The 25,584-nt window shown below is 31.4% G+C and overlaps 2 protein-coding genes, 2 long non-coding RNA genes and 1 pseudogene across 5 annotated transcripts; all 5 read right to left on the reverse strand.

Annotated features, from left to right (window-relative positions):
- Positions 1 to 6,420: 6,420 nt before the first annotated feature.
- On the reverse strand, positions 6,421 to 8,784 carry LOC131180917 (uncharacterized). Its single transcript, XR_009149590.1, has 3 exons — positions 8,268 to 8,784; positions 7,466 to 7,522; positions 6,421 to 6,896 (listed from the first exon to the last, which is right to left on the reverse strand). It is a non-coding gene; the product is annotated as an uncharacterized LOC131180917 (long non-coding RNA).
- Positions 8,785 to 12,988: 4,204 nt separating this feature from the next.
- LOC131180911 (putative UDP-rhamnose:rhamnosyltransferase 1) lies at positions 12,989 to 14,645 on the reverse strand. 2 transcript variants are annotated; one of them, XM_058149145.1, is made up of 2 exons: positions 13,473 to 14,645; positions 12,989 to 13,391 (listed from the first exon to the last, which is right to left on the reverse strand). In XM_058149145.1, exons 1-2 carry the CDS (start codon positions 14,568 to 14,570, stop codon positions 13,179 to 13,181), a joined length of 1,311 nt encoding a protein of 436 aa, XP_058005128.1. In that variant the 5' UTR covers positions 14,571 to 14,645; the 3' UTR covers positions 12,989 to 13,178. The 2 variants fall into 2 exon arrangements, with proteins under 2 accessions (XP_058005128.1, XP_058005126.1); XM_058149143.1 differs by having other exon boundaries at positions 12,989 to 14,645.
- Positions 14,646 to 19,350: 4,705 nt separating this feature from the next.
- Positions 19,351 to 21,100, reverse strand: LOC131180915 (putative UDP-rhamnose:rhamnosyltransferase 1; annotated as a pseudogene).
- A 761-nt stretch (positions 21,101 to 21,861) lies between these two features.
- On the reverse strand, positions 21,862 to 22,996 carry LOC110642135 (uncharacterized). The gene is made up of 3 exons (XM_058154362.1): positions 22,555 to 22,996; positions 21,958 to 22,459; positions 21,862 to 21,871 (listed from the first exon to the last, which is right to left on the reverse strand). Exons 1-3 carry the CDS (start codon positions 22,994 to 22,996, stop codon positions 21,862 to 21,864), a joined length of 954 nt encoding a protein of 317 aa, XP_058010345.1.
- A 903-nt stretch (positions 22,997 to 23,899) lies between these two features.
- On the reverse strand, positions 23,900 to 25,584 carry LOC131180920 (uncharacterized). Its single transcript, XR_009149594.1, has 3 exons — positions 25,467 to 25,584; positions 24,665 to 24,721; positions 23,900 to 24,095 (listed from the first exon to the last, which is right to left on the reverse strand). It is a non-coding gene; the product is annotated as an uncharacterized LOC131180920 (long non-coding RNA).

Consider the following 25,584-nt stretch of genomic DNA (forward strand, 5'->3'; position numbering starts at 1 on the left):
GTCCAAATGACCTAAAATTTTAACCATAAAAAGTTTAGACATAGGTCTACACTTTTCATGAAGACCACTTAACCCAGTTTTGCCTTTAACCAATTCAAATTGTTAGCACAAATTGGGTCACTGAAACTGCCAACCCAGAAAATGACCAAATGAACAGTACGTGTTCATTTGGTCATAACTCTCTCTATACTGGTCCAAATGACCTAAAATTTTAACCATGGAAATTTTAGACATAGGGCTACACTTTTCATGAAGACCACTTAACCCAGTTTTGCCTTTAACCAATTCAAATTGTTAGCACAAGTTGGGTCACTGAAACTGCCAACCCAGAAAATGTCCCAAAATACTATTCCTTTGGTATTTTGACCATAACTTGAGTTCTATAACCCCAAATTCAGTGATTCAAAAACTGAAATTCAAGTTTAAACATAGAGGAGCAATTGTTATGAAGGAAGTGTGACTAAATAGACATCCTAACCTAGTCAAATTCCTAGATAAATATAACACATCAACATGAACCTAAAGAAAGGTTCATGGGAAAAATGCTATCTATGAAAATTAAAATCCTCATAAGGATAATTAAATATTAAAAATGATATGAATATGTAAATTGGGACTAATTTCCTATTAATATGAAATTAATAGTACTAATGAACAGTACTAGAAAATAATAACAGTGAATAGTGCTAAATTAATTAAAAATGTTTAATTGCCCATAGTATACCTAGACTTATTTATTTAGTTGGATAAATTGGTATACCAATTAGGGACTACAGATAGCAGTACTGCCTACCGAGAAAATCATGAACTGACAATATATGTCTGGTATGATTGTTCTACAGGCTATATGCCTACTTACTGGCCATTGTGCCTACTTTATTTCTGGCTTTACAAGCCTGACAGCGGGTCTCGTGCGACGGTGGCCTCGTGCACGATGACGATATCTTTGGATAGACATATGGCTGTCTAACCAGTATACACCCGTACATTCAGCTTTTATAATTTATTATAGGTTTTCTTGGGCACTGAAAAATAATAATAATAATAATAATAATAATAATAATTAAGACTTAAAATACAATAAGTAATCATAAAAGATCCCAATAATGTTAATTATTTCCAAAGAGCAATAAAAATGTAAAATACCCAGAAATTATGAGTTGCATATATTATTTCAAATTATTAAATTATTGTTATTATAAATTATGCACCACTAAGCGTTATGCTTAGCGCGTTGGTTTTCCATCGCGTAGGTATTGGAGATCACCAGCGGCCAAGATGAGTACACTGACAGAGCTTTGATCAGATCTGCCATTGTCCAGAGTCACCTCACCGGTCTGTTGTATTTTGGTAGGGCCCATGTATAGACTAGTATTTTGGTTCATTATGTTTAGTCTTGATGTAATTACTAGTTTATGATGTATTTCATTTTGGACTTGTAATTAAACTTTGAGATTGAAATGAAAACTTGTAATTTATTATCTATGAATTTCTATATGAATGCAATAGATAATACTTCATTTTGAGATCTCATAAATAATTGTAAATGATATGATACATGAGAATATGATATGGAAATGTGTAAAATGAATATGAACATGTTAACAGGTGATTAGTGGAATCCGCCAGATGCTAATAAAATAAGGGAGGCTCTGTCCGGGTCTCCACAGAAATAAGATATAAAAAAAAAAAAAAAAATTTCTACTCATAGAATACATGTTTTAAATGACATTAAAAGTTTACAATAGATATGATAAAACAAGATAGGGTGCTCCGGCACCGAATGTGGCACTTCTTGCTCGGCTATGCGGTAGACGGGTAAGGGGCGTCACACAGTGGAAACCCACTGTCACACGCCAACAGTCAAATCATTTTTTTTTTCCCTAGTTGTTACATTTTTCCCCCCTTAAGAAAAATTCGTCCTCGAATTTTCGAATAAACAAAGAAATGAGGAAAAGAAGATTATTAGAACAAGTGCAATCATTACTCCTTCAACTATGCAGAGATTGGTAAAATATTTGTTCTTCAAACTCTTCGTATATTATATATGACATTCTACCGCTCTCTGATTCTACTATAGTGTCATCTTTGTCATCATCTCCTTCTAGAGGGCTTTTATCTTGTAACTATTCATTGACTATTTTTCTGACATTTCAAGTATTCGCTATACCTCACTGTTCTAGACTTGATGTCTCATAACTTCAATCAACTTTGGTGCTTACCTCACTTTTATTACGCCTCAACATGTCTCTTGGTGACTTCAGTCATCATTCCTTTATTTTAATAAACTCTGTTTCCCCAATGACATAACTTATGTTCCTTATTCCATGGTATCCTATGAGTAGCTTTCCTGTAGCACCTAATCTAGGCATCTTGTTCGAGATCTTCACTCTTCTTATGACTTCAGTGGTCAATACCTATAAATCTTCTCACTTCCATGATACTCCAAATTTTTAATCTCTTTTGTGTCGTTACTAAGGTACTTAGACCAACCTCTATCCATCTTATGTAATTAGTCAGGTAGAGTCTCCTCCAAGGGCCAAGTGTATCATTTATCAACATTGGAAAGTAAACTGGATCTCTCCTTCTAGGTAACAAAAGTGTTTATATTCCCTGACAACTCAATCCATGCGACTTTATCAATTCTCACTCCTTCTCTGGAATGGAAATATCTAGACTTCTTCCTTTAGCTTCTTAGTATGTGGCCTACTTCTAACACATTGGCACTTAGATCGAGGCTCCACTACTCCTTTAATCTATCATCTCATAATAACTTATTTTAAACATCCCTTAGTGTGTTCCTAGCATACCTATTCCTCCTTATCCTCATCATTATAACTGGCTCTATCGAGCTTTCTTCCTGTCATTTGCATCTTATCCACTTCCCTTTTCCTATTTCTGGTATTGTTGATATCTTTTCAACCTGCTGTACTTATTCCTTAATTTTTGTCCTATCTCATCCTTACACCTTTTCCTTCAAGAATGTCTATCCCATCATCAACTTTAACTTTCATTTTATTTCTTAGTCTTATCTTGATTACTAGTTCTATTACTTCTAGAATTCTAACCTTATGATTTACTCCTACCAGCACATTCTTCACCTTATGTAACACTTATAATTAACTATAGAAAATTTTTCTTGTATCCCCTTTTTCCAACTTAACTATCAGAACATTATCATTCCCTACCAGCCTTAGTAGGAAATTGCTTATTCTGGATGAATATGAGCCCCATAAACTATAAGTTCCATCTGAACTAACACGGCTGTGGGAAATATGTGTCATGCCTTAATTCCAAACAAGATACTTCACATATTCATTCTCCTTAATATAATCACATATACTGCCCATAGCTTTCCAAACTTCAGTCTCAACTTTTCCCATTAGCAACAATTCTATTCACTGTAACTCATTAGCAATTAGCACTTCCTCCAGCTTATAGTTCAAAAGGGTTGTAAGCCCTAGTAATTAGCTCGATTTAACTCATGTTATTACTCTGATCATCCTTTCATACTTAACACTAAGTATGCACTTACTGTCATTCTCATCTCAGGAAATTGTGTATGGATCGGTGCCTACCAAACTCTTAAATAACTAGGTCTCCTTGACTCAGTCTCTGTTCCTTATATAACCTTCTAGAACCAAAAGCACAAACTAAACTTGAAAAGAAAGAAAAATACTCTTATATTCAACTACGCTCGATTGTCCATATAATAATGTTTAACCTATGTTTCTTGGTTTTTCTCTTCAAATTTCATCATCTCTTAGCACAATTGTGCTCTACCTATAAGGTATCATCTGCATGAACCCTTTACCGTACCATTGTCCTTCCTGACATATTATTTTATAATTTATTAACTTTACTTATACTCGACCTATGATTCATATCTATTATCATTTATATTGTGCCCTTAACTTTTTTTGATTCCTGAAAGATTTCTCTTACTAATAGATTCTTCCTACACTAATTCCACCCTTAGCTATGGTCATTAATTTGATCCTTGAACTTTCTAGTGATTTATAACCACCTATACTTGTCACTTCTCATTCTACCCCTACTGTTGTCCTGTCGTTATTGCTTCACTGCAAAGTGATTCTGTTGGTCACATTAAAAATGTTTGCCTATCATTCATAACGAACCCCTAACTACCTTCTCACTATCTCAAAGGTCTAACCTAAAGACTATGTGTCATTGTCTATCATTCTTTTCCTCTCATAATACCTATTTGATCCCTTAGATTGACTTTTATTCAGCTTACTACTTACTAACTCTTTTGTCTCTGCCTAATTAGATAATCCGCAATACCACTGCATACCTTCTAGCTTTTGCTCATTATTATTGTATTCCTCGCTTAATCTTCTTGATACTGTTAACAAATTAAAAGAATCTTGCCCCATTGCTATCCACTTCACTTTAGAAAATAGAGAATAGATAGAGTATGATCCAATCATGAAACTCCAAGCTCTATAATTTAGCTCCTGACACTACCTCAACTACATCATGTTATGAGTATCACATTACTAAATTCCACACCTCTATCACTATTCTCACTAATATGGTCCCATTTTGAGTTCTCCATCCTTGTCATTCACCTTGCCAATAATAACAATTAGCTTACCCTATATCTTAACTTTGTTCCTTCTATTATGCGTCCTTCAGATTGTCCTTTCATTTATTTCTTTTGTCTTACCCAAAATAGAACTTAACTATTCTATCCCTGGTTACATTCTTCTTCCTAACATGACAGCTGTACCTGCTAACTATATCTTTCAGAGTCTTTACTACGTTATCACATATCTGTGCTATTCAAATTTGGTCCTTTGACCACTCTAGCTAGTACTTCCACTGGCATTTAGATTATATTGGATCTGGCACCAATTGTCCAAACCTTCATTCTGCACTTTCTCTATCCATTGGCCTTCTACAATTTATCTTCGCTAATTTATTACTCTTAACACTATTATAATTAGATTATACTATTGTTTTGAACAATATGAAGTTAGAAAGGAACTCAGGAAATTGCAGTTATACCTTTATCGTATGATTTCTATTATTATCCTTTAGCTTACATAATACCCTTACCACCTCGAGAACTGATTCTGTAGTAATTTTATTTATTTGTTATTATTATTATTATCCATGTTTACTCAATTAGCCAAAACTTAAGGTTCCGGGCACCCAAACCCGTCATCCAATTTAAAGGATTTACATCCATTGTGATCTGATTATATATAATTCCTATAATGAAACATGTATCCTCTGCAGGATACCCGAGCCAACTTCTCTCTACCACACTCTACAGTCCCATCTGGGGCACTATTTTGTTGGTCACCATTATTAGTAATAACTTTCGATCCCTTCTGAAAAGATAGGACTATACCCTAACTTGTTGCAACAAAGATACTACATTTACCACCTTGCCCAAAACCATGTCAAATTAATGTCCTTTTTATCATATCATAGCTCTGTAAATCATCAATTCATAATTTCGACCTTCTCTAGGTAGTAGGATTGTACTTTCTTCCATACTGATACACACAAGGTATACTATTCTCACTAAGCTCTAAGCAAAATGTTTGTCATACTACAAAAACGATCCAAAATTCCATACTGAAGACTAGATGATCTCACTCTATAAGTGTCACCTTTACTTTGCAACTAGTCCGAAACCTCTGGTCTGATAGCAACTCTTGATGTAACTCTAGCTCATGCTAGGGTAACTGGGTCACTGACTCTAGTTATCACCCAACTACGACCTTTCAATATTCTAAATCTAGACTCTTAACCAGGAGTTCCCAACTCCTCTGCAAATATAGACTATGTTTTGGCATAACTGTACCAAAACAGAAGCCATCCGCAAACACCCTCATTATGGAGCACCACGGGGATGTACGTAGCTCTACACAATAATCTCATTTCGGTACAGTAATCTGCAGCTTACAGAGCAGACATCGAGAACATTGTATAGTTACTATGATACGTCCTGACAGACTAGGTCTCTTAATCTCTTATCTCTCTTGAATCTTCTATTATCATAAACTTGTTCTGGCTGGGTCATCCACTGATGACTGCCAGCAGTGGTATTCTCATCCTTATCTAGGGCAACTGTACTTTCAAGACTCACCTTTATGTACTCGTGCTTTGCACAAAATGGGCACACCATTTAAACCCATACAGACAGAAACATAGCGTTTCTTGGAGTACGTATCCTCATGATGGACCTCACATGTCTACTAACTCTATTTCACATTTCTATGTACTCCACGAAAATGAATACACTAATTGAGGAACTTTTATATTTCCTGAGGTATAACGCAGAATCTAGAAGCAAAGAATTACAGAAAAAGAAAAAATAGAATCCTATACTCCACATGTAACATCCTAACAAGACTCCTTTTACACTCCCAAGTATATTCTTTCCCATGAATCTAGAGCCTAAGCTCTGATACCACATTTTTCACGACCCAACCTATGGGCCGGACCGGCACTAGGACCTGGGCCAGCCTAAAGCCCCCGAGGCCCGTAGTAAGCTTAACTATTCCTCAACCCATTAGTAGGCCCATAATTTAGGCCCAATATGCATATGAAATAATTTAAATTAAGCTGTTATAACTTTATTTCGGGCCAACTTAGCCCAGTAATTATCAGAAACTAAAATTAGGGGAGCCCAGCTCAACCCTGTTACACCATTTACAAACTATTTAAAACTCATAAAAATTTTTCATTTGTTAATACAAAAACTTAAGTTCATACAATCCCTGACAGGATTAATGCTACTACTAGTACATGCGGAGTTCTAAATTACAAATTTAGATAATAATAATACAGTTAAGTAATCTTTTCATAACCTGTGAGGAAAGAGACAGGTTATTCTAAAAAATGTCTCCTCCTGTGGCCTGGAAAAATATTGAACAGGAGTGAGCGTTCGACTTAGAGAGTAAAATATCAATTTTAACCATAATCTCTATAACTATCTAAAGCCAATGCACCCTGAAGAGTGAAATGCAACATCGGCAACATTTTCACATCATAACAGCAAAAAGGTAATTTGAAGCACTCACGCAACCAGTAATATCAATCATAATATATATGGGAGCTGATCCCCTATACAGCTCTCTTAATTCCAACTGTGCAACAAGAACTCACTGGACTTCCACTTAATAACCAAATCGGGGTCTCAGCGAAGAACTCAAGCCGTGTCTACCCCGAAGGATCGGGTCCCAGCGAAGATCTCAAGCCGTGTCTACCCGTCCTATCCATAGTCCACACCACATCACACGCACGCCAACGCACGCACACTGCTCCAAATTACCACAACAACACACATGGCACTTTCACAGTTATGAATGCAACATAAAACGTGCCTAGAGTTTAACTACATAGATACATACATATAAGTGATGCATGGGCATGCCTGAACATATAATAATATCGAAATTACAATTAAAATTAATATTTTACTCACAGTACACCGATGACTATTGTGGCTGCTGGATGCAGAAAAATAGCTGACCTCGATCACCTAATAATTAAATTATAAATTTATTAGTACTAAGTTAAGATAAAACTCTAAAGAGGCAATAGACAGCCTAATTAATGCCGGAAATCCGGCAGAGTTTCCCCTATACCTGGGACCTACCCAACCTGTAAAAAGGCTCAAATAACACTTCTAAATTCTCAATTTCCACAATCACATCTCATCAATATCACATGGCCCCTCCTGGGCCCTCCAAATCAGATAATACTCAAAATCTTAAAAATTACATTTTAGTCCCTATAATTGACATTTTTCAAAAATCTACTCAAACAAGTTCTAAAAATTTTAAAATTTTGCCCTGCAGTCCTTAATAATATTATAAGGCTATTGTAAAATGAATTATAATTTTCTAATCACCCATGAATATTTTATTCAAGAATTTTACTCGATTCCATAAGTTTCTAACATCTAACATATTCTTAATTCAACCTAATTAAATATTCACATATTTAAACCTCCATCCTTAAGTTTCAACCAATTATATAAAATTTAATTATCTTAATTTCAAATAATCTTATAAGCCCATATGCTAAAAATCTAAGTAAATTCCATCTATATTTTTTTCAAAAATATTCTACAATCACTCAAAAATTCAACAAACACCATAGAATATCTCCAAATAATTTTACTTTCATCATATATTTTTCTTAGAATTTTTCTCCAATTTTTCCTGTTTAAGAAACACTGTATTTATGCTCCACAGATAGAGAAATAATAAAAATTGTCTTACCCGAAGTTTATCTGTGTCTCAAAAATTTCAAAAATTTATGAGGAAGCCTCTGGAAGTTGAATCATCTCCATAGCCCACTGGAGCCACCGCCGGAACCACAGCGTACGGTGGCCGGCCGCCGGTCGCCGGTGACATTTGTCGGAACTGATCATACCACCATGTTCCTCTCCTCTTCCTCAGTCCATAGGTGGTCTCGGATCGTCGATCCAACGGTCGGATCGTCGTAGATCTGACGAAAAAGCTTGAAAAACCCGAAACTTCTCTCCTCCATATCTCACTCATCCGACCTCCATTTGTTGCAAAATGGGTATCAAAAGAAAGCTCTCGGAACAAGCTTTCCAACGCCACCTGAATCGCCTCGATCGGACATCGGATGAAGCCGGAATCACGCCGGAAAGCCGCTGCCCACTGTACGCGCGTTTTCTCTCTCCTCTCCCTCTCTTGCCGCCGTTTCTGGTGTCTGGCCGTCGCCGGAGGGTCGCCGGCCCGGTGGGGAGCCGCTTGGGAGGTCGCCGACCGGTCGCCGGAGAAAGAAAGAAGAAGAAGAAGAAGAAGAGGGAAGGAGAGAAGAGAAGGGAAAATTGGGGGGGGGGGGGGGTCCTCCCGTTTTTGATATATATATATATATATATATATATATATTTTTTTTTTTTTAAATGTTGGCAGTGACAATGGAAACTCACTGTCACACGCCAACAGTCAAATCATTTTTTTTTTCCTAGTTGTTACAATGAGTTACAGTTACAATATATCTATTTAAAAAAAAAATTGGAGACAAGGGCACACTTAAATTCCCCATATTTTAGCAGGTGATCTTGTATATTTTTTTTAATGAAAGATTTACAATATATTTAAATTAAAAAAATTAGGAGAGGGGAAAAGACCTCAGGCAATGTATTACATTCGCCTTTTTTAAGGTTTGTTTGGATGGAGTGAGGAAAGTATAAGTAATAGAAGGGTAAATAAAGGTAAAGAATGGGAAGAGTAAGGAGAATTATAATAATAATAATAAAAAAAAACCTCATGTTTAGGAATGTGTGAATTAATAGAAAAGTAAAGAGAGGTAATGTATATTTTTTATGTTTGAAAAAATGAAAAATGGATAAATTAAAGGATATATAAATAGAAATATTCATAACTCTTATATCTCTCGTGTAATCACTCCTTACCCTCCTATTTGAAGTGTAAGAGAAATTGAGATTTGAGGAATAAACATTAACTCACTTCCTCTCAAATAAATGTAAAATAGTTTCTTACCCCTTTTTACTTTTATTTACCTCTCACTCACTTTCACCATTGTTCAAACAGACCTCGGCTTTTCATTCACCTAGGCTCTTTGACTCTAGAGATGCCGAGCGTTACACTTTCAAGGAAACCCTTAAAGGGCAATAGCAACATCAGATTCAAAGAAAACGGAACACAACTAAACAAATAACACCACTGCGGTTTTCTACCATGTCCCTCAGTACCACAGATCCGTTGAGCATGCAACACACAAAATAAGCAATACATACACCTAAGTTGGAGGCAGAGGGATAAAGTCACTATTCAAGCTGTTAAGGAGCCTCACTGTCTAGAGGGGCAGAAGAAAATGACAATGAAAAAGGAATAATTGTGTCTAAAAAAAGAAAAATAGAAAACAAGAACTTGAGAGCTTCTCTTTCTAATTTTCTGGAGCGAGAGAATGATACAGCTAATATTGAGCACATGCCAACAGGGTATTGCCTTTTTGAGTGGTGCTCTCTAGGTTTTTTTTTTTTTTTAATTATATATATATATATATATATATATATATATATATATATATATATATATAAACTAGCATAATATCAATATTATGCATGAGTAATTTATAATTTATATTTTTAATTTAATTTTTAATTATATTTTAAATAAAATAAATTATTACTATTAAATTAATTTTAAATTAAAATTTTTCTCTTATTTAATTTAATTTGAATAAACTTTTACCTGTTATAATAATAAATTTTTAATTAATTTATGATATAATTAATTAAAATGTTTATTTAATTATTTATATATATATATATTAATAGTAATTTTCATAAATATTTCATTTGAAATGTAATAAAAGTACTTTATTAAAAATATAATTTAAATTTCATAAAATTTTTATATTTTATCTCATAATTTATATAAATTAAAAATATATAACATTATTATTAATTAAAAATAATATTTATTATATTATTTTTTAAAAATACTATATCTAAGTATAAATTTCTTTTATTAATTTGATATGTTTTTTATAAAATAATTCTTTGACAAAAATAGTTATCACTTAACATAAATTTATAATATAAAATAAATACATTTTATAAAAATTAAAGTTTTAAAATATCGCTATTTTCTATTAATATAATAAATATTAAAAATATATATTATTTTTCAAAAGACAGATTTCATAATTTAATACTATAACTTTTTTTAATAATATTTACTTGTAGTTAAATTTTTTATGCAATTATATTTATAATTTATTTTTAAAATTCTACTTTTATATAAAAATATAGTTGAAAGATAATTTATACTTAAAAATATAGATATTTAATTAAATTTAAAAATAATTTTAATAAAAATTAATGATAATAAAATATGAATAATCAAAATATTAATTATAATTACATTAAATATATAATTATAATGAAATAAAATATTTAAAAGTTTAAAAAATATTAAATAAGAAATTTATAAAAAAATTTAATAATTAAATATATTTAAATAAATAAATTTTGAGAATAATAACTAATAACTTTTTAAAAAATAATAAAAAATAATACAAATAAAAAAGGATTTGAGAGAATTGAGATGAAATGAATATATTTGATGAGAATAGAGCGTTTGATGTATATCACATGTCTCACATGACATGTTATACATAAATAAATAAATAAAAATTATTTAAATAAAAATTAATTTATAATTAAATATTATTTAATTAAAAAGGATAACAAAAGCATTCAAATACAATTTTTATACTAGTAAAATATTTTCTATTTATTTAACTATCTCAATTAAAACAAGTTGGTAATAATGATAATTATAATAAAAATTAATTAATTTTAGGAAAGTGAAATAAAAAAATATTAAACTATTAACATAAAAAATAACATATACTAATTATAAATAAGTAAAATCTCTATATTTTATTTTTATAATTTTTTATATAGATTACGCTTTTTGTCTCTTAAATTTTTTTATAAAGATTTTATAAAAAAATAATAGAAAATATACAATATAATAAAAATATTTATTAAATATATGAAATAATTTTAATTAATTAAATTATACGAGTTGATTATAAGATCACAAAAAATAACTAAATAAATAAATATTATTTAAATAAAAAAATTAATTTATAATTAAATATTATTTAATTGAAAAAGGATAACAAAAATATTCCAATTTAATTTTTATAACAATAAAATATTTTCTATCTACTTTGCCGTTTTAGTTAAATGGCTATAAATCGGCCATAAAGATAATAATAGTAATAAGCATTAATTAATCTTAGGAAAGTGAAATAAAAAAATATTAAATTATTAAAATAAAAAATAATACATATTAATCATAAATAAATAAGTCAAATTTTTATATTTTATTTTTATAACTTTTTATATAGATTATATTTTTTATCTCTCAAATGTTTTAACAAAAATTTTATAATAAAAATAATATAAAATATAACAATATAACAAAAATATTTAATAAAGATATAAAATAATTTAATGTTGACCTATTATTATTATTATTATTATTATTATTATTATTATTATTATTATGCATGGTAACGTGGCAAATAATATTTTTATATAGATAATTTATAAAAAATATTATAAATAATTTTTAAATATTACATTTAACTATAAAATATCTTAATTTTTAAAAATTAAATTTTAAAGAAAATAATAACTTAAATCACAAATATTAAGATAATATTATAAATAATAATAATAATTAAAAAAGAAATAAAAAAAATTAAATAATAATTACTAATTAAAACTAAATAAATGCATACTTAATAAAATATTATTTTTTTAATAATAAATTTTTTTTTATTTTTAAATAATAAATATTAAAATAATAATTTTAATATTAAACAATTTTTGTTATCATATTTTTCAATTTTTTTAAATTTTATTTTAATCAAAATTAATAAATAATTTTTAATATTTAAAATTAAAAATTTGATATTTTATTAAAAGTAAATTTATTTGACTTTATTTAAAAGCATAAGATTTGTTTAACTCAAAAAATTTAATTTAAATTTACTTAATGCTCTACTAAAATCATAAATGCTTATTTATTATTATTATTATTTTTCTTTTTAAGTAAGAAGAACGCAGCATGTTACCTTTTCATTATCCTTCGCAATGAATAACTAATGCGCTGAATTGATTTTTATTTACTCTTACATAATTTTTTTAGGAATCTAAATGAAATTAATTTTCACCGACCTCTAATTTCTATTAATAAAATATATATATGCATATTAAATATCAAGAAAATATTTTACTGTATTTTTTTGAATCTAAGATCAACTTAGTTATTATAAACTGTAGATTATATTTATACAAACAAACCTTTGTCATTCATAGTTTCATCAATCATAATCTAGCAGACGACAATTAGCATATACATTATCATTTTTTTTTTTTTTTTTTTTTGGATATGGAGTAAACTTTTATTAAGAAGAGGCAGGAACTAAATTTCAGAAAATATAGATACAAGATCAGCAGAAACAACAATAGCAACAGAACCTTAAACAACAAACGCTAAACATAAAATCTGCCCCTGCGCTACCCCAACAAACAATCCAAACATACTTATACAATTAATGAGCCAATTAATGGTGCATACATTTGTAAATAATATGTCGAGTTACCGCCTTCAAGCAACTCGGTGATTTTGCATAAACTCAACAAAATGGTCTACGTATCGATCGTGCATATCTTTATCTGCAATTAATTTCTTCATTTCCTTTGCTTTGTCTCTATAGCCTCTTCCTTCCTTTTCAACCATAATCAACCTCAGCGACTCAGCAACCGATTCCCTCCTTAAAGATCCATCTTTCTCATCTTTTGTTATCTCTATACCCACCATCTTCTCTCCAAAAAATCTTGCAATTAGCTCTTGGTCTATAGAGATTGGCATCATAATCAAAGGAAGTTCAAAGTAAAGTGCCTCTATAATTGAAGAGTAACCACAGTGAGTCAAAAAGCCTCCCACCGATTCATGACCCATAATTTTGAGTTGAGGTACCCAACTCGTCCACACCGTTCCACGTCCCTTGACTCGCTCCTCAAACCCATCAGGTAACTTGACCGAGTTTTCTCGCTTTCTATGAGCCCAAAAGAATGGCAACCCTGATAACTCCAACCCAAGTGCCAACTCGTGTAGTTCGGGTTGACTCAGTTCCGACTCGCTTCCAAATGCTATGTAAACCACAGAACCTTTATTTTGCTTGTCTAGCCATTCTTTGATTGTAAGCCACATATCATCTTGGTCACTGCTGCCATCAAAATCTGCAGGCGGCAATAAACCTATTGGAACTACAGGCTTGCAGTGAAGCTCCCCAACAAGCCTGGAAAAGTTACTTTCTAGCTCATTGCAGTTCCTTATAGCTATGACATTACAACCTCCAATTACCGAACCTAAACGAAACACATCGGAGAAACCCGAATTGTTTACCTCTATGTGATCACCGAAAGCTCGCTTTGCCTCATGGAGCCCAAATGCGATCTTGGAAGGAAAAGGGATCCACTCAGGAGGCACAGTGAAATCCTCTGGTCGAGTCCGTGAATCCTCACGGTTAATCATGGCTGACGTTGATGATCCAAGGAAAGATAGAGTCCATGCACCGTACATACTGAAGAAGACACCGGAGATCCCAAGATTGGCCAAAATGGGAGGTAACCAGTGCGGAGCAAAGTCGTAGATGATCCAATCTGGAGTAGAAGTTTGGAAAAACTGATGCAGAGGGCCTTGGAGGCCGTCAAAGGCAATCTTGAGGTATGGAGTTTTGTGGGAAGGTATATCAGTGGTGGCCTCTGCATTCTGTGGGAGATGTTCAACTGGGGGTAAAGGGAGGCTCACTAAATTGATAAGAGGTGCTAGATTTGGAGGAATTTTTGGCAAACGTTGGATGTTTCTAGGTGTGGAGATAAAGGAGATTTTATGACCCCTTTGAGCTATGAGCTTGGCCAGCTCAAAGAATGGGATCATATGACCAAATGCTAGCCACGGAAACAGAGCAACATGCAGCTTTTTAGCTTCACTCATGTTGAATTGCTGGGTCTTGCTGTTCCAGTGAATTTTTTTGTAGATCAGTCAAATTAAGTTTGTAAATAAATTGAAGTAAATGTGGTCTCGAATCTCGATTGCATTATTATATATAAATATATGGCATCGAATCTCGGTTGCATTATCATAAAAAAAAATCTTTTATGATAATTGACTAAGCGAAAAACTTTTAAGATTAAAGTAATGGTGTTTATTGCATCAAGTGGCTGGGTGCTGTTAGCTCCTTTCCAAGACTTATCCGGCTAATCTTCACCTCCTCCGAGTTGTCGCAATCAGTAATCCAAAATACCTCTAAAAACTTTATATTTTCTAAAAATGAAATATTTATCTGGTTAGAACCAACAAGGAACTGGAAGCATAGAGCTTGAGTGCAGCTCTGTAGCCTGAGGGAGCTTAAAATACCTTTTGCATAACGTTTTATGTTCATATGCAGCTTCTCTTAATGTTTCAAACACTTCAACTGCTCTACCAAAAATTCATTCTTTCCAGGAGGAATATTAATTCCATTACCCCATCCCAAGAACCTAAAGTTCCTTCTTCAGAATCAGGCGATAAAGAAAAGTAAGCACTCCTTCACCCTGCATTCAAGTCCCCCATTTTTTAATTTGTTGAGGCTTGAGATTTTTCATCCCTATATTTATCAAAATGATTGTGAACTTCTGAATAATTGGCAAAATTAGCTTACATTTTGTATGATCCAATAAACAAATTATGAATTCGCCTAATCCATTCAGCTAGATTTCCATTTCTGTGCAAATGGATGAAGCTATATCTTCCACCTTTAATATTGTGGCCTTGAAGGCATACATGTCCAGAAAGTATCTAAATCCTCAAATAAAGTTCTTTAAAGATTTTCTGTTTTCCAATCCTGAAATTTTTCAGAGTACACATACCAGTACCAGAGTCTCTCATGACAAAGAAAAGAAAACCACCAAAAATCTAAGCAACCAACAATCAAACCCAAAACTAGGCACACTAAACAACCAAAACTCAACGTATAATCTGCCCCCGCCCTGCCCAACAATCCAACCATACATAATTAATGATGCATACATTTGTAAATAATACACGGTTAACGCCTTCAAGCAACTCGGTGATTTTGCATAAACTCAATAAAATGATCTACATATTGATCATGAACATCTTTATCTGCTGTTCCAGGGAATTCTTTTGTAGATCTGTCAAATTAAGTTTATAAATAAATTACAATAAATATGTGGTCTCGAATCTAGTTTGCATTATCATAAAAATATCTTCTTTGTTTTTCTTGTTTTCTTCCTTATTCTTTTTACAGGTTTACTTTAAAGGGAAATTTATTAGATGCCCTCAGTGTAATACATGTTTGAGGTAAGTTTTAATTGCAATGGTGGCTGTAAGAACATACAAAACATGTGTTGTATTATTATCGGTTGAGAACATTAAATTATCAATTTGACAGAAATAACAGGTTTCATCTAATGATTTCCTAGCAGTAGTAGGTAAATTATATCATTCATCCTTTAATTTTGGAGGTAATTAAATGTTCGTCTCATAGCTTTAGTTTATTACAGTAGGATCTCTCGATATTAATTTTATTTCAAAAAAAATTCTTTTAATCTATAATAACATATTTTTAAATAAAAAATTATAAATTATTTCATTTGTCTCTCAACTTTAAAAATTATTTCATGTCTATTCCTCAACTTTATTCTAGTACTATAAAATCTTTTATTTTAATTTTATTTTTTTTTTAAATCCCTAAAACCCACAACAATAGATTTATAGGTAAATAAAAGAAATTATTATCTTATGCTTCTTTTTCAAGGTAATAATAATAATAATAATAATAATAATAATAATAATAATAATAATAATAATAATAATAATTTTAGGTTATTACAGGTGGTGGCGTTATTTCTGGACCAGAGAAATAGATGAGAAACATAAGTGGGAGGGCAGCACGATTTAAAAAGTGCTTCTTTTTTTTTCTAAATAATAATATCACATCATGTCATACACACTCAAAATACCTATATAATAATAATAATAATAATAATGATAATAATAATAATAATAAACAAAGAATTATTATTACTAAAAAATTAATTAATTTATAATTAATTGTTATTAATAATTAATTTTATAATTAATTTATAATTTTAATTTTTAATGAAATAATTAATTTTTAAAAATTTAACAATCAATTTAAGATTTGATTATTAAATTAATTATTACTTACAACTGATTATATTAAAAAAATTTTAAATATATGTTTAGCAATCGATTTCCTAATTAGTCCGATTAAGAAATCAGTTATCAAAACTTTTTTATTAATAGCAATCAACTTTAAAATTAGCAATTAATTTAAGAAATTAATTACTAAATTAAAAAGTTATTTGAATTGACTCAACAGTTAGTAACCGATTTATAATCGATTGCAAAAATCAGTTGTTATTTATAACCGATTTCTTATTAGTTGTTAATAGCAATTGATTTATATTTTATTTTATTTGCAACTGATTTACAATCGATTAAAATCATTTGTAACTAATTTTTTCCCCTAAAAAATTCTCGCTTAATTTTTTGTTTTATTTTTTTATCTACAAATGATTTGTAAATTGATTGCTAACAGTAATTAATTTTTACAATTGATTAAAATCAGTTACTATCAACAACTAATTTTGCAACCTATTTTTTTCCAAAAAAATTTTCACCTATTTTTTTTTTAATTTGCAACCGATTTTGCAATCAAATGGGAATTGGTTGTAAAATTTGCTCATAAAAAATTTCTACCCAATTTTTAAAAGAAATTAACAATCGAAAATAGATTGTTAATTCGTTTATATAAGTTATTACTCATTTTCTTTCCCTACTACTTTTTTTTTTCTCTTTCTTCTCTTTTCTCTCATTTTCTTTATTATCTTTTTTATTTTCATCTATTTTATTTATCACCTTTCTAACATATTTTTTTCATCATCTTTTTCTTTCTCATATATTTTTTTATCATTTTTTCTCATCTATTTTCTTCTTCATCTTTTTCTTTCTCATATATTTTATTCTTTATCATCTTTTTCTTTCTCATATATTTTATTCTTTATTATTTTTTTTCTTTTTCATCTATTTTCTTTTACATCATCCTTTTTTTATCTATTTTTTTCATTATTCTTTTTTTTCTCATTTTTTTTATTCAATTTATTTTTTTTTGTCATAAAATAAAAATTTTTATATAAATATATCTTTTGTTAGTAAATTGTTTGTAGTATTAATTTTTAGTAATTTTTTGTTATATATATATATATGGTAATTTTTTTAGTAATTTCTCTTATAATATCTTGTTATATTTAATTTTTTTTAATATTTTTTATTATAGTTATTATTAGTAGTTTTTTTGTAATATTTTTATATTAATTTTTAGTACTAATTTTTCATTGATAATTTATTATTTTAGTAATTTTGAACAATTTATTTCTTTAAATTTTTTATTTATTATTTGAAATTTTAATTTTTTTTTATAATTTTCTTTTAAATTAGCAATCAACTTTTCCGTTGCTAAATTAGTTGTAAATAGCAATCAATTTATAAAATTATTATAAATTTGTAAAATTAAAAATACTAAATTTTTTATAACTGATTATTTTTTACTTGCTGTTACCAATCGATTTCAATTACTAAATTGATTTCTACTAGCAATTGATAATTTTTACTAAAAATTTTATTTTTTTAAATTTAATTAATTTAGCGATTAATTCAATTACTAGTTGTTATTTCATTGCAACTTACTAAATTTTTTTTAGTGTACAAATTAAATTAAAAGTTTAATAAAATTTAAATTAATAATAAAAAATAATAACTAATAGGAATATATAAAATTGATAAATAATATTTATATTAAAAATAAAATAATTTTATTGAGAAATAAGTATTAATTTGATCATAAGAAATTAAAAATGTCAAAAAGAAAAAGAAAAGTAACATATTATTTTTTTAAAAAAAAAAGTAAAATAATAATTTTTCCTTTTTTAATTTAGATACCGGCTGTTGCAAGTTACAAAATTTTCTTTACCATGGCAATTTTAACCGACCTCGTATTCCCATATAAACACTGTTATCTGTTTTCCAAGTTTTATCCGGCCAATCTTCAACTCCTCCGAGCTGTCGCAATCAGTAATCCAAAATAACTCCAAAAACTTCACATTTTCTAAAAATGAAATATTTATCTGGTTAGAACCAACAAGGAACTGGAGGGACAGAGCTTGAGTGCAGCCCTGTGGCTTGAGGGAGCTTAAAAAACCTTCTGCATAACTTTTTATGTTCACATTCAGCTTATCTAAATGTTTCAAATACTTCAACTGCTCTACCAAAAATTCATTCTTTCCAGGAGGAATTTTAGTTCCATTACCCCATCCCAAGAACCTAAAGGTCCTTCTTCAGAATCAGGAGATAAAGGTAGGTAAGCACCCCTTCACCCTACATTCAAGTCCCCCATTTTTGAATTTGTTGAAGCTTGAGATTTTTCATCCCTATATTTATTAAAATGATTGTGAACTTCTTAATAATTGGCAAAATTAGCTTATATTTTGTATGATCCAATAAACAAATTATGAATTCACCTAATCCATTCAGCTAGATTTCCATTTCTGTGCAAATGGATGAAGCCATATCTTCCACCTTTAATATTGTGGCCTTGAAGGCATGCATGTCCAGAAAGTTTCTAAATCTCCTAAAAAAGTTCTTTAAAGATTTTCTGTTTTCCAATCCTGAAATTTTCCAAGTATGCATATACCAGTACCAAAGTCTCTCATTCTCATGACAAAGAAAAGAAAACCACAAAAAATCTAAGCAATCAACAATCAAACCCAAAACTAGGCACGCTAAACAACCAAAACTCAACGTATAATCTTCCCCCGCACTGCCCAACAATCCAACCATACATAATTAATGATGCATACATTTGTAAATAATACATGGTTAACAACTTCAAGCAACTCGGTGATTTTGCATAAACTCAATAAAATGGTCTACATATCGATCATGAACATCTTTATCTGCAATTAATTTCTTCATCTCCTTTGCTCCGTCTCTATAGGGTTTTCCTTCCTTTTCAACCATAACAAACCTCAGCGACTCGGCCACCCATTCCCTCCTAAAAGACCCATCTTCATCTTTTGTTACTTCTATACCCACCTTCTTCTCTCCAAAAATTCTTGCAATTAACCCTTGGTCTAAAGAGATTGGCAGCATAATCAATGGAAGTTCAAAGTAAAGTGCCTCTATAATTGAAGCATAACCACAGTGAGTCAAAAATCCTCCCACCGATTCATGACCCATAATTCTGAGTTGAGGAACCCAACTCGTCCACACTATTCCACGTCCCTTGACTCGCTCCTCAAACCCATCTGGTAACTTGACCGAGTTATCTCGCTTCCTTAGAGCCCAAAGAATGGAAACCCTGATAACTACAACCCAAGTGCCAATTCGTGTAGTTCGGGTTGACTCAGTTCCGACTCGCTTCCAAATGCTAGTAAACCACAGAACCTTTGTTCTGCTTGTCTAGACACTCTTTTATTGTAAGCCACACATCATCTTGGTCCCTGCTGCCATCAAAGTCTGCAGGCGGCAGCAAACCTGTTGGAAGTACAGGCTTGCTGTGAAGCTCCCCGACAAGCCTCGAAAAGTTACTTTCTAGCTCATTGCAGTTCCGTATAGCTATAACATCACAACCTCCCATTACTGAACCTAAACGAAACACATCGGAGAAACCCGAATCGTTTACCTCAAAGTGATTACGGAAAGCTTGCTTTGCCTCATGGAGCCGAAATGCGATCTTGGAAGGAAAAGGGATCCACTCAGGAGGCACAGTGAAATCCTCTGGTCCAGTCCTTGGATCCTCACCGTTAATCATGGCTGACGATGATGATCCAAAGAAAGATAGAGTCCATGCACCGTACATACTGTAGAAGACACCGGAGATCCCAAGATTGGCCAAAATGGAAGGTAACCAGTACGGAGCAAAGTCGTAGATGATCCAATCTGGAGTAGAAGTTTGTAAAAACTGAAGCAGAGGGCCTTGGAGGCCGTCAAAGGCAAGCTTGAGGTATGGAGTTTTGTGGGAAGGTATATCAGTAGTAGCCTCTGCATTCCGTGGGAGATGTTCAACTGTGGGTAAAGGGAGGCTCACTAAATTGATAAGAGGTGCTAAATTTGGAGGAAATTTTGGCAAACGCTGGATATTTCTAGGAGTGGATATAAAGGAGATTTTATGACCCTTCAGGGCTATAAGCTTGGAGAGCTCAAAGAATGGGATTATATGACCAAATGCTAGCCATGGAAACAAAGCAACATGCAGCTTTTTAGCTTCACTCATGTTGAATTAATGAGTCTTGCTGTTCCAGTGAATTCTTTTGTTTTTGTAGATTTGTCAGATTAAATTTCATATAAATATGCGGTATCGGTTGCATTATTATAATATGAATATATATGTTCTGCAACTTTGTTTTTTTTATTTCTCTATTCATTTTGCACGCTTACTTTCAAGGGGAATCATATTAGCTAAACTCGTCGTAACCAGTCATTAAAGATGATTTATTTCTCTCGACTAATAAAAATGTAACACATATTTGATATCAAACAATAATGATGAACAAACAAAAATGACTTGGGACGATGCCAATCCCCATGCTATCAGTGGGCTCCTTCTTCATGACAGCTGCGGTGTGAGCTCCCTGGCTTTGTGTGATTAAGCATCTGTGTTTGCTATATTGTCTCCCCTTTGTTTCCAAAAAAGGCAAAAATGATGAAGAGAGAGAAAGACTGAGGTGGTGACGGGGCGAGAAATTATGTAACTTCGAAGAATATCGTCAGTCCTTTAATTCTGAAGATAAGTCTCCCAATTTTATCTGATCAAGAAAAATTGTTATAAAATCCCGAAACTTGCAGCTTGGAGAAAGTTTTTTGAGATAAGGATTGGGTTGTTGAAGTGTTATACTTATTTTGGAAGAAAGATTTTTTCAAAATAGGAAAGGTTCTCCTTAAATTTTTATTTTTTTATTTTTGTAGAGAGAAATTTTATTATTTTATTTTTTATTACTTTATATTTGAAGTGAGTTTGGTGATAGATAAAAGATTGAGAGAAAATTCAAGTATGTAAAGAACATCACGAAGGATTAGAGTGGAATACAAAGGAACAATATCAGAAATTTTAGTAAGAATTTTGGAACCATTAGGCAAAGTAACCGAAATTGATGTAATATTTTTATAGGAACTAAAAGAATCAAGATAATGAGTTATGTGATCAGTAGCACCTGTGTCAATAATCCACAGGTTTGAAGAAAAAGTAAGACAATGACAAAGAAGTGTGAATACCTTATAGTGATGAGAAAGAAGATACAAGTTAGAAGTAGATACATGTTGGTTTATGGAATGAGACTTTGGATCCAATTGTGCTGATCGAAGCAATGCTAATAACCCCTTAATCTGATCTTGTGATAAAGCAATGCTGGAATTTTCATAATTCTTTTGGACTAAACCTGAATCTTCTTGACCTGTGCTTGTACCAGACTGAGGTTGAGAGGAAATTAGGTTAGATTCATATTGCTGTTGTGATTCATCTGCCATTATATTGTTGGCAGAAGCATTATAACCACGCCTGTAACCAGGAGGGAACCCATGCTTCTTGTAACACGTCTCTACAGTATGTCTAGATTTGCCACAGTTAGTGCAAAATCTAGTGTCAACAACAGCTGAATTGTAAGCATTTCGCGCACCAGGCTTTTGATAATAAGGAGGCCTATTACCCATCGATCCATTAACTGCCTTGCTAACAAAAACTTTAGACTCCATCGCATTAATAGTGAAAGGATTAACAGAATTGACTGGATTTAACTGCCTTTCTTGTTGTATAACAAGAGAAAAAACTTTATTAATGGATGAAAATGGCTTAATCATCATTATCAATGATCTGACAGTAGATTATTGATCATTTAACCTTTTAGAAATCTAATCACATAATCAGCCTCTAGATATCCCTTCATCTTTGTAATAGCATCACAAGTACACGGATTAGGGCGAATGCAAACTGGTAAAGGCCTGAAATTAAGTAACTCATCCCAAAGGATTTTTAGCTTAGTAAAGTAATCTGCAATAGACCGATCCCCTTGCTTCAAAGAAAAAATTTCTTCCTGTAAATCTGATATTCTAAACATATCTCCTTGAGAAAATCGTTCTTTCAAGTCATTCCAAACATTAATAGCTTTGTCAATCCAAAGAATACTCTGAGTAATTGAAGAAGAAAGTGAATGAACAATCCAAGAAAGTACCATTGTGTTGCATCTCTCCCATGCAGAATACAGAGGATCTGTTTTGGCAGGAACTGTCAAAGAGCCATCAACGAACTTGAGTTTATTCTTTGACATCAATGCCTTCTTCATAGATCTGGACCAAGTGTGATAGTTTGATTCCGTAAGAACTAGAGAAACCAACACCAAGGCTGGATTTTCATTGGGATGCAAATAGTAGTGGCTCGAAGGATCTTGCAAAGGATTCACAGAAGAAGGAAGAAAGCTGTGATACCATATGAGAATTTGGGAGAAAGTTTTAGAACTTTTATTGAATTCTTGAAAAGAGAAGGATTACATACTATTTGTATCAGATCAAGTACATATAAATAAGTGAGAGAAAGTTACTGCTATGCTGAGCTGGAGAACTAACTCTACAACTAATCAAAACAATTAATTAATTAACTACCACATATTGTGAACTGATTAACTTCTTCAGGTAACTAATTTTGCCTCCAATTTATGCTTTAGCTTCTTCAACAGATTTGCTCTTTGCTGAGTCGTCTAATTCAACTTGATCATCTAATATTTTCATTAACTATTGACACAAATAAAAAATAATTGATAGTGCCTTAAATTTTTTTTATATCTTTATTTTAAATTTTTTTTATTTATAGAATATTTTAAATAGACAATTAAATTTTATATTGTTTAATTATTATTTTCACTTTTAGAATATTTTTTTGGAAAGTATAATATCTCTACTCCATAGTAAAATATTATTATTATTATTATTATTATTATTTTAATGAGTGTCACGATCCAACCTATGGGCCGGACCGGCACTAGGACACAGGCGACCTAAAGCCCCGAGACCCGTAGTAAGCCTAACTATTCCTCAACCCATGAGTAGACCCATAATTTAGGTCCAATATGCATATGAAATAATTTAAATTAAGCTATTATAACTTTATTTCTGGCCAACTTAACCCAGTAATTATCAGAAACTAAAATTAGGGGAGCCCAGCTCAACCCTGTTACACCATTTACAAACTATTTAAAACTCATAAAAATTTTTCATTTGTTAATACAAAAACTTAAGTTCATGCAATCCCTGACAGGATTAATGCTACTACTAGTACATGCGGAGTTCTAAATTACAAATTTAGATAATAATAATACAGTTAAGTAATCTTTTCATAACCTGTGAGGAAAGAGACAGGTTATTCTGAAAAATGTCTCCTCCTGTGGCCTGGAAAAATATTGAACAGGAGTGAGCGTTCGACTCAGAGAGTAAAATATCAATTTTAACCATAATCTCTATAACTATCTAAAGCCAATGCACCCTGAAGAGTGAAATGCAACATCGGCAACATTTTCACATCATAACAGCAAAAAGGTAATTTGGAGCACTCACGCAACCAGTAATATCAATCATAATATATATGGGAGCTGATCCCCTATACAGCTCTCTTAATTCTAACTGTGCCAGCGAAGAACTCAGCTCGAACTTCCACTTAATAACCAAATCGGGGTCCCAACGAAAAACTCAAGCCGTGTCTACCCCGAAGGACCGGGTCCTAGCGAAGATCTCAAGCAGTGTCTACCCGTCCTATCCATAGTCCACACCACATCACACGCACGCATACGCTGCTTGCTCCAAATTACCACAACAACACACATGGCACTTTCACAGTTATGAATGCAACATAAAACGTGCCTAGAGTTTAACTACATAGATACATATATATAAGTGATGCATGGGCATGCCTGAACATATAATAATATCGAAATTACAATTAAAATTTATATTTTACTCACAGTACACCGATGACTATTGTGGCTGCTGGATGCAGAAAAATAGCTGACCTCGATCACCTAATAATTAAATTATAAATTTATTAGTACTAAGTTAAGATAAAACTCTAAAGAGGCAATAGACAGCCTAATTCATGCCGGAAATCCGGCAGAGTTTCCCCTATACTTGGGACCTATCCAACCTGCAAAAAGGCTCAAATAACACTTCTAAATTCTCAATTTCCACAATCACGTCTCATCAATATCACATAGCCCCTCCTGGGCCCTCCAAATCAGATAATACTCAAAATCTTAAAAATTACATTTTAGTCCCTATAATTGACATTTTTTAAAAATCCACTCAAACAAGCTCTAAAAATTTTAAAATTTTGCCCCGCGGTCCTTAATAATATTATAAGGCTATTGTAAAATGAATTATAATTTTCTAATCACCCATGAATATTTTATTCAAGAATTTTACTCGATTCCATAAGTTTCCAACATCTAACATATTCTTAATTCAACCTAATTAAATATTCACATATTTAAACCTCCATCCTCAAGCTTCAACCAATTATATAAAATTTAATTATCTTAATTTTAAATAATCTTATATGTCCATATGCTAAAAATCTAACTAAATTCCATCTATATTTTTTTCAAAAATATTCTACAATCACTCAAAAATTCAACAAACACCATAAAATATCTCCAAATAATTTTACTTTCATCATATATTTTTCTTAGAATTTTTCTCCAATTTTTCCTGTTTAAGAAACACTGTATTTATGCTCCACAGACAGAGAAATAATAAAAATTGTCTTACCCGAAGTTTATCTGTGTCTCAAAAATTCTAAAAATCTATGAGGAAGCCTCTGGAAGTTGAATCATCTCCATAGCCCACCGGAGCCACCGCCGGAACCACCGCGCACGGTGGCCAGCCG

The sequence above is a fragment of the Hevea brasiliensis genome, chromosome 1 (genome assembly GCF_030052815.1).
Source record: "Hevea brasiliensis isolate MT/VB/25A 57/8 chromosome 1, ASM3005281v1, whole genome shotgun sequence".
Taxonomy (NCBI): domain Eukaryota; kingdom Viridiplantae; phylum Streptophyta; class Magnoliopsida; order Malpighiales; family Euphorbiaceae; genus Hevea; species Hevea brasiliensis.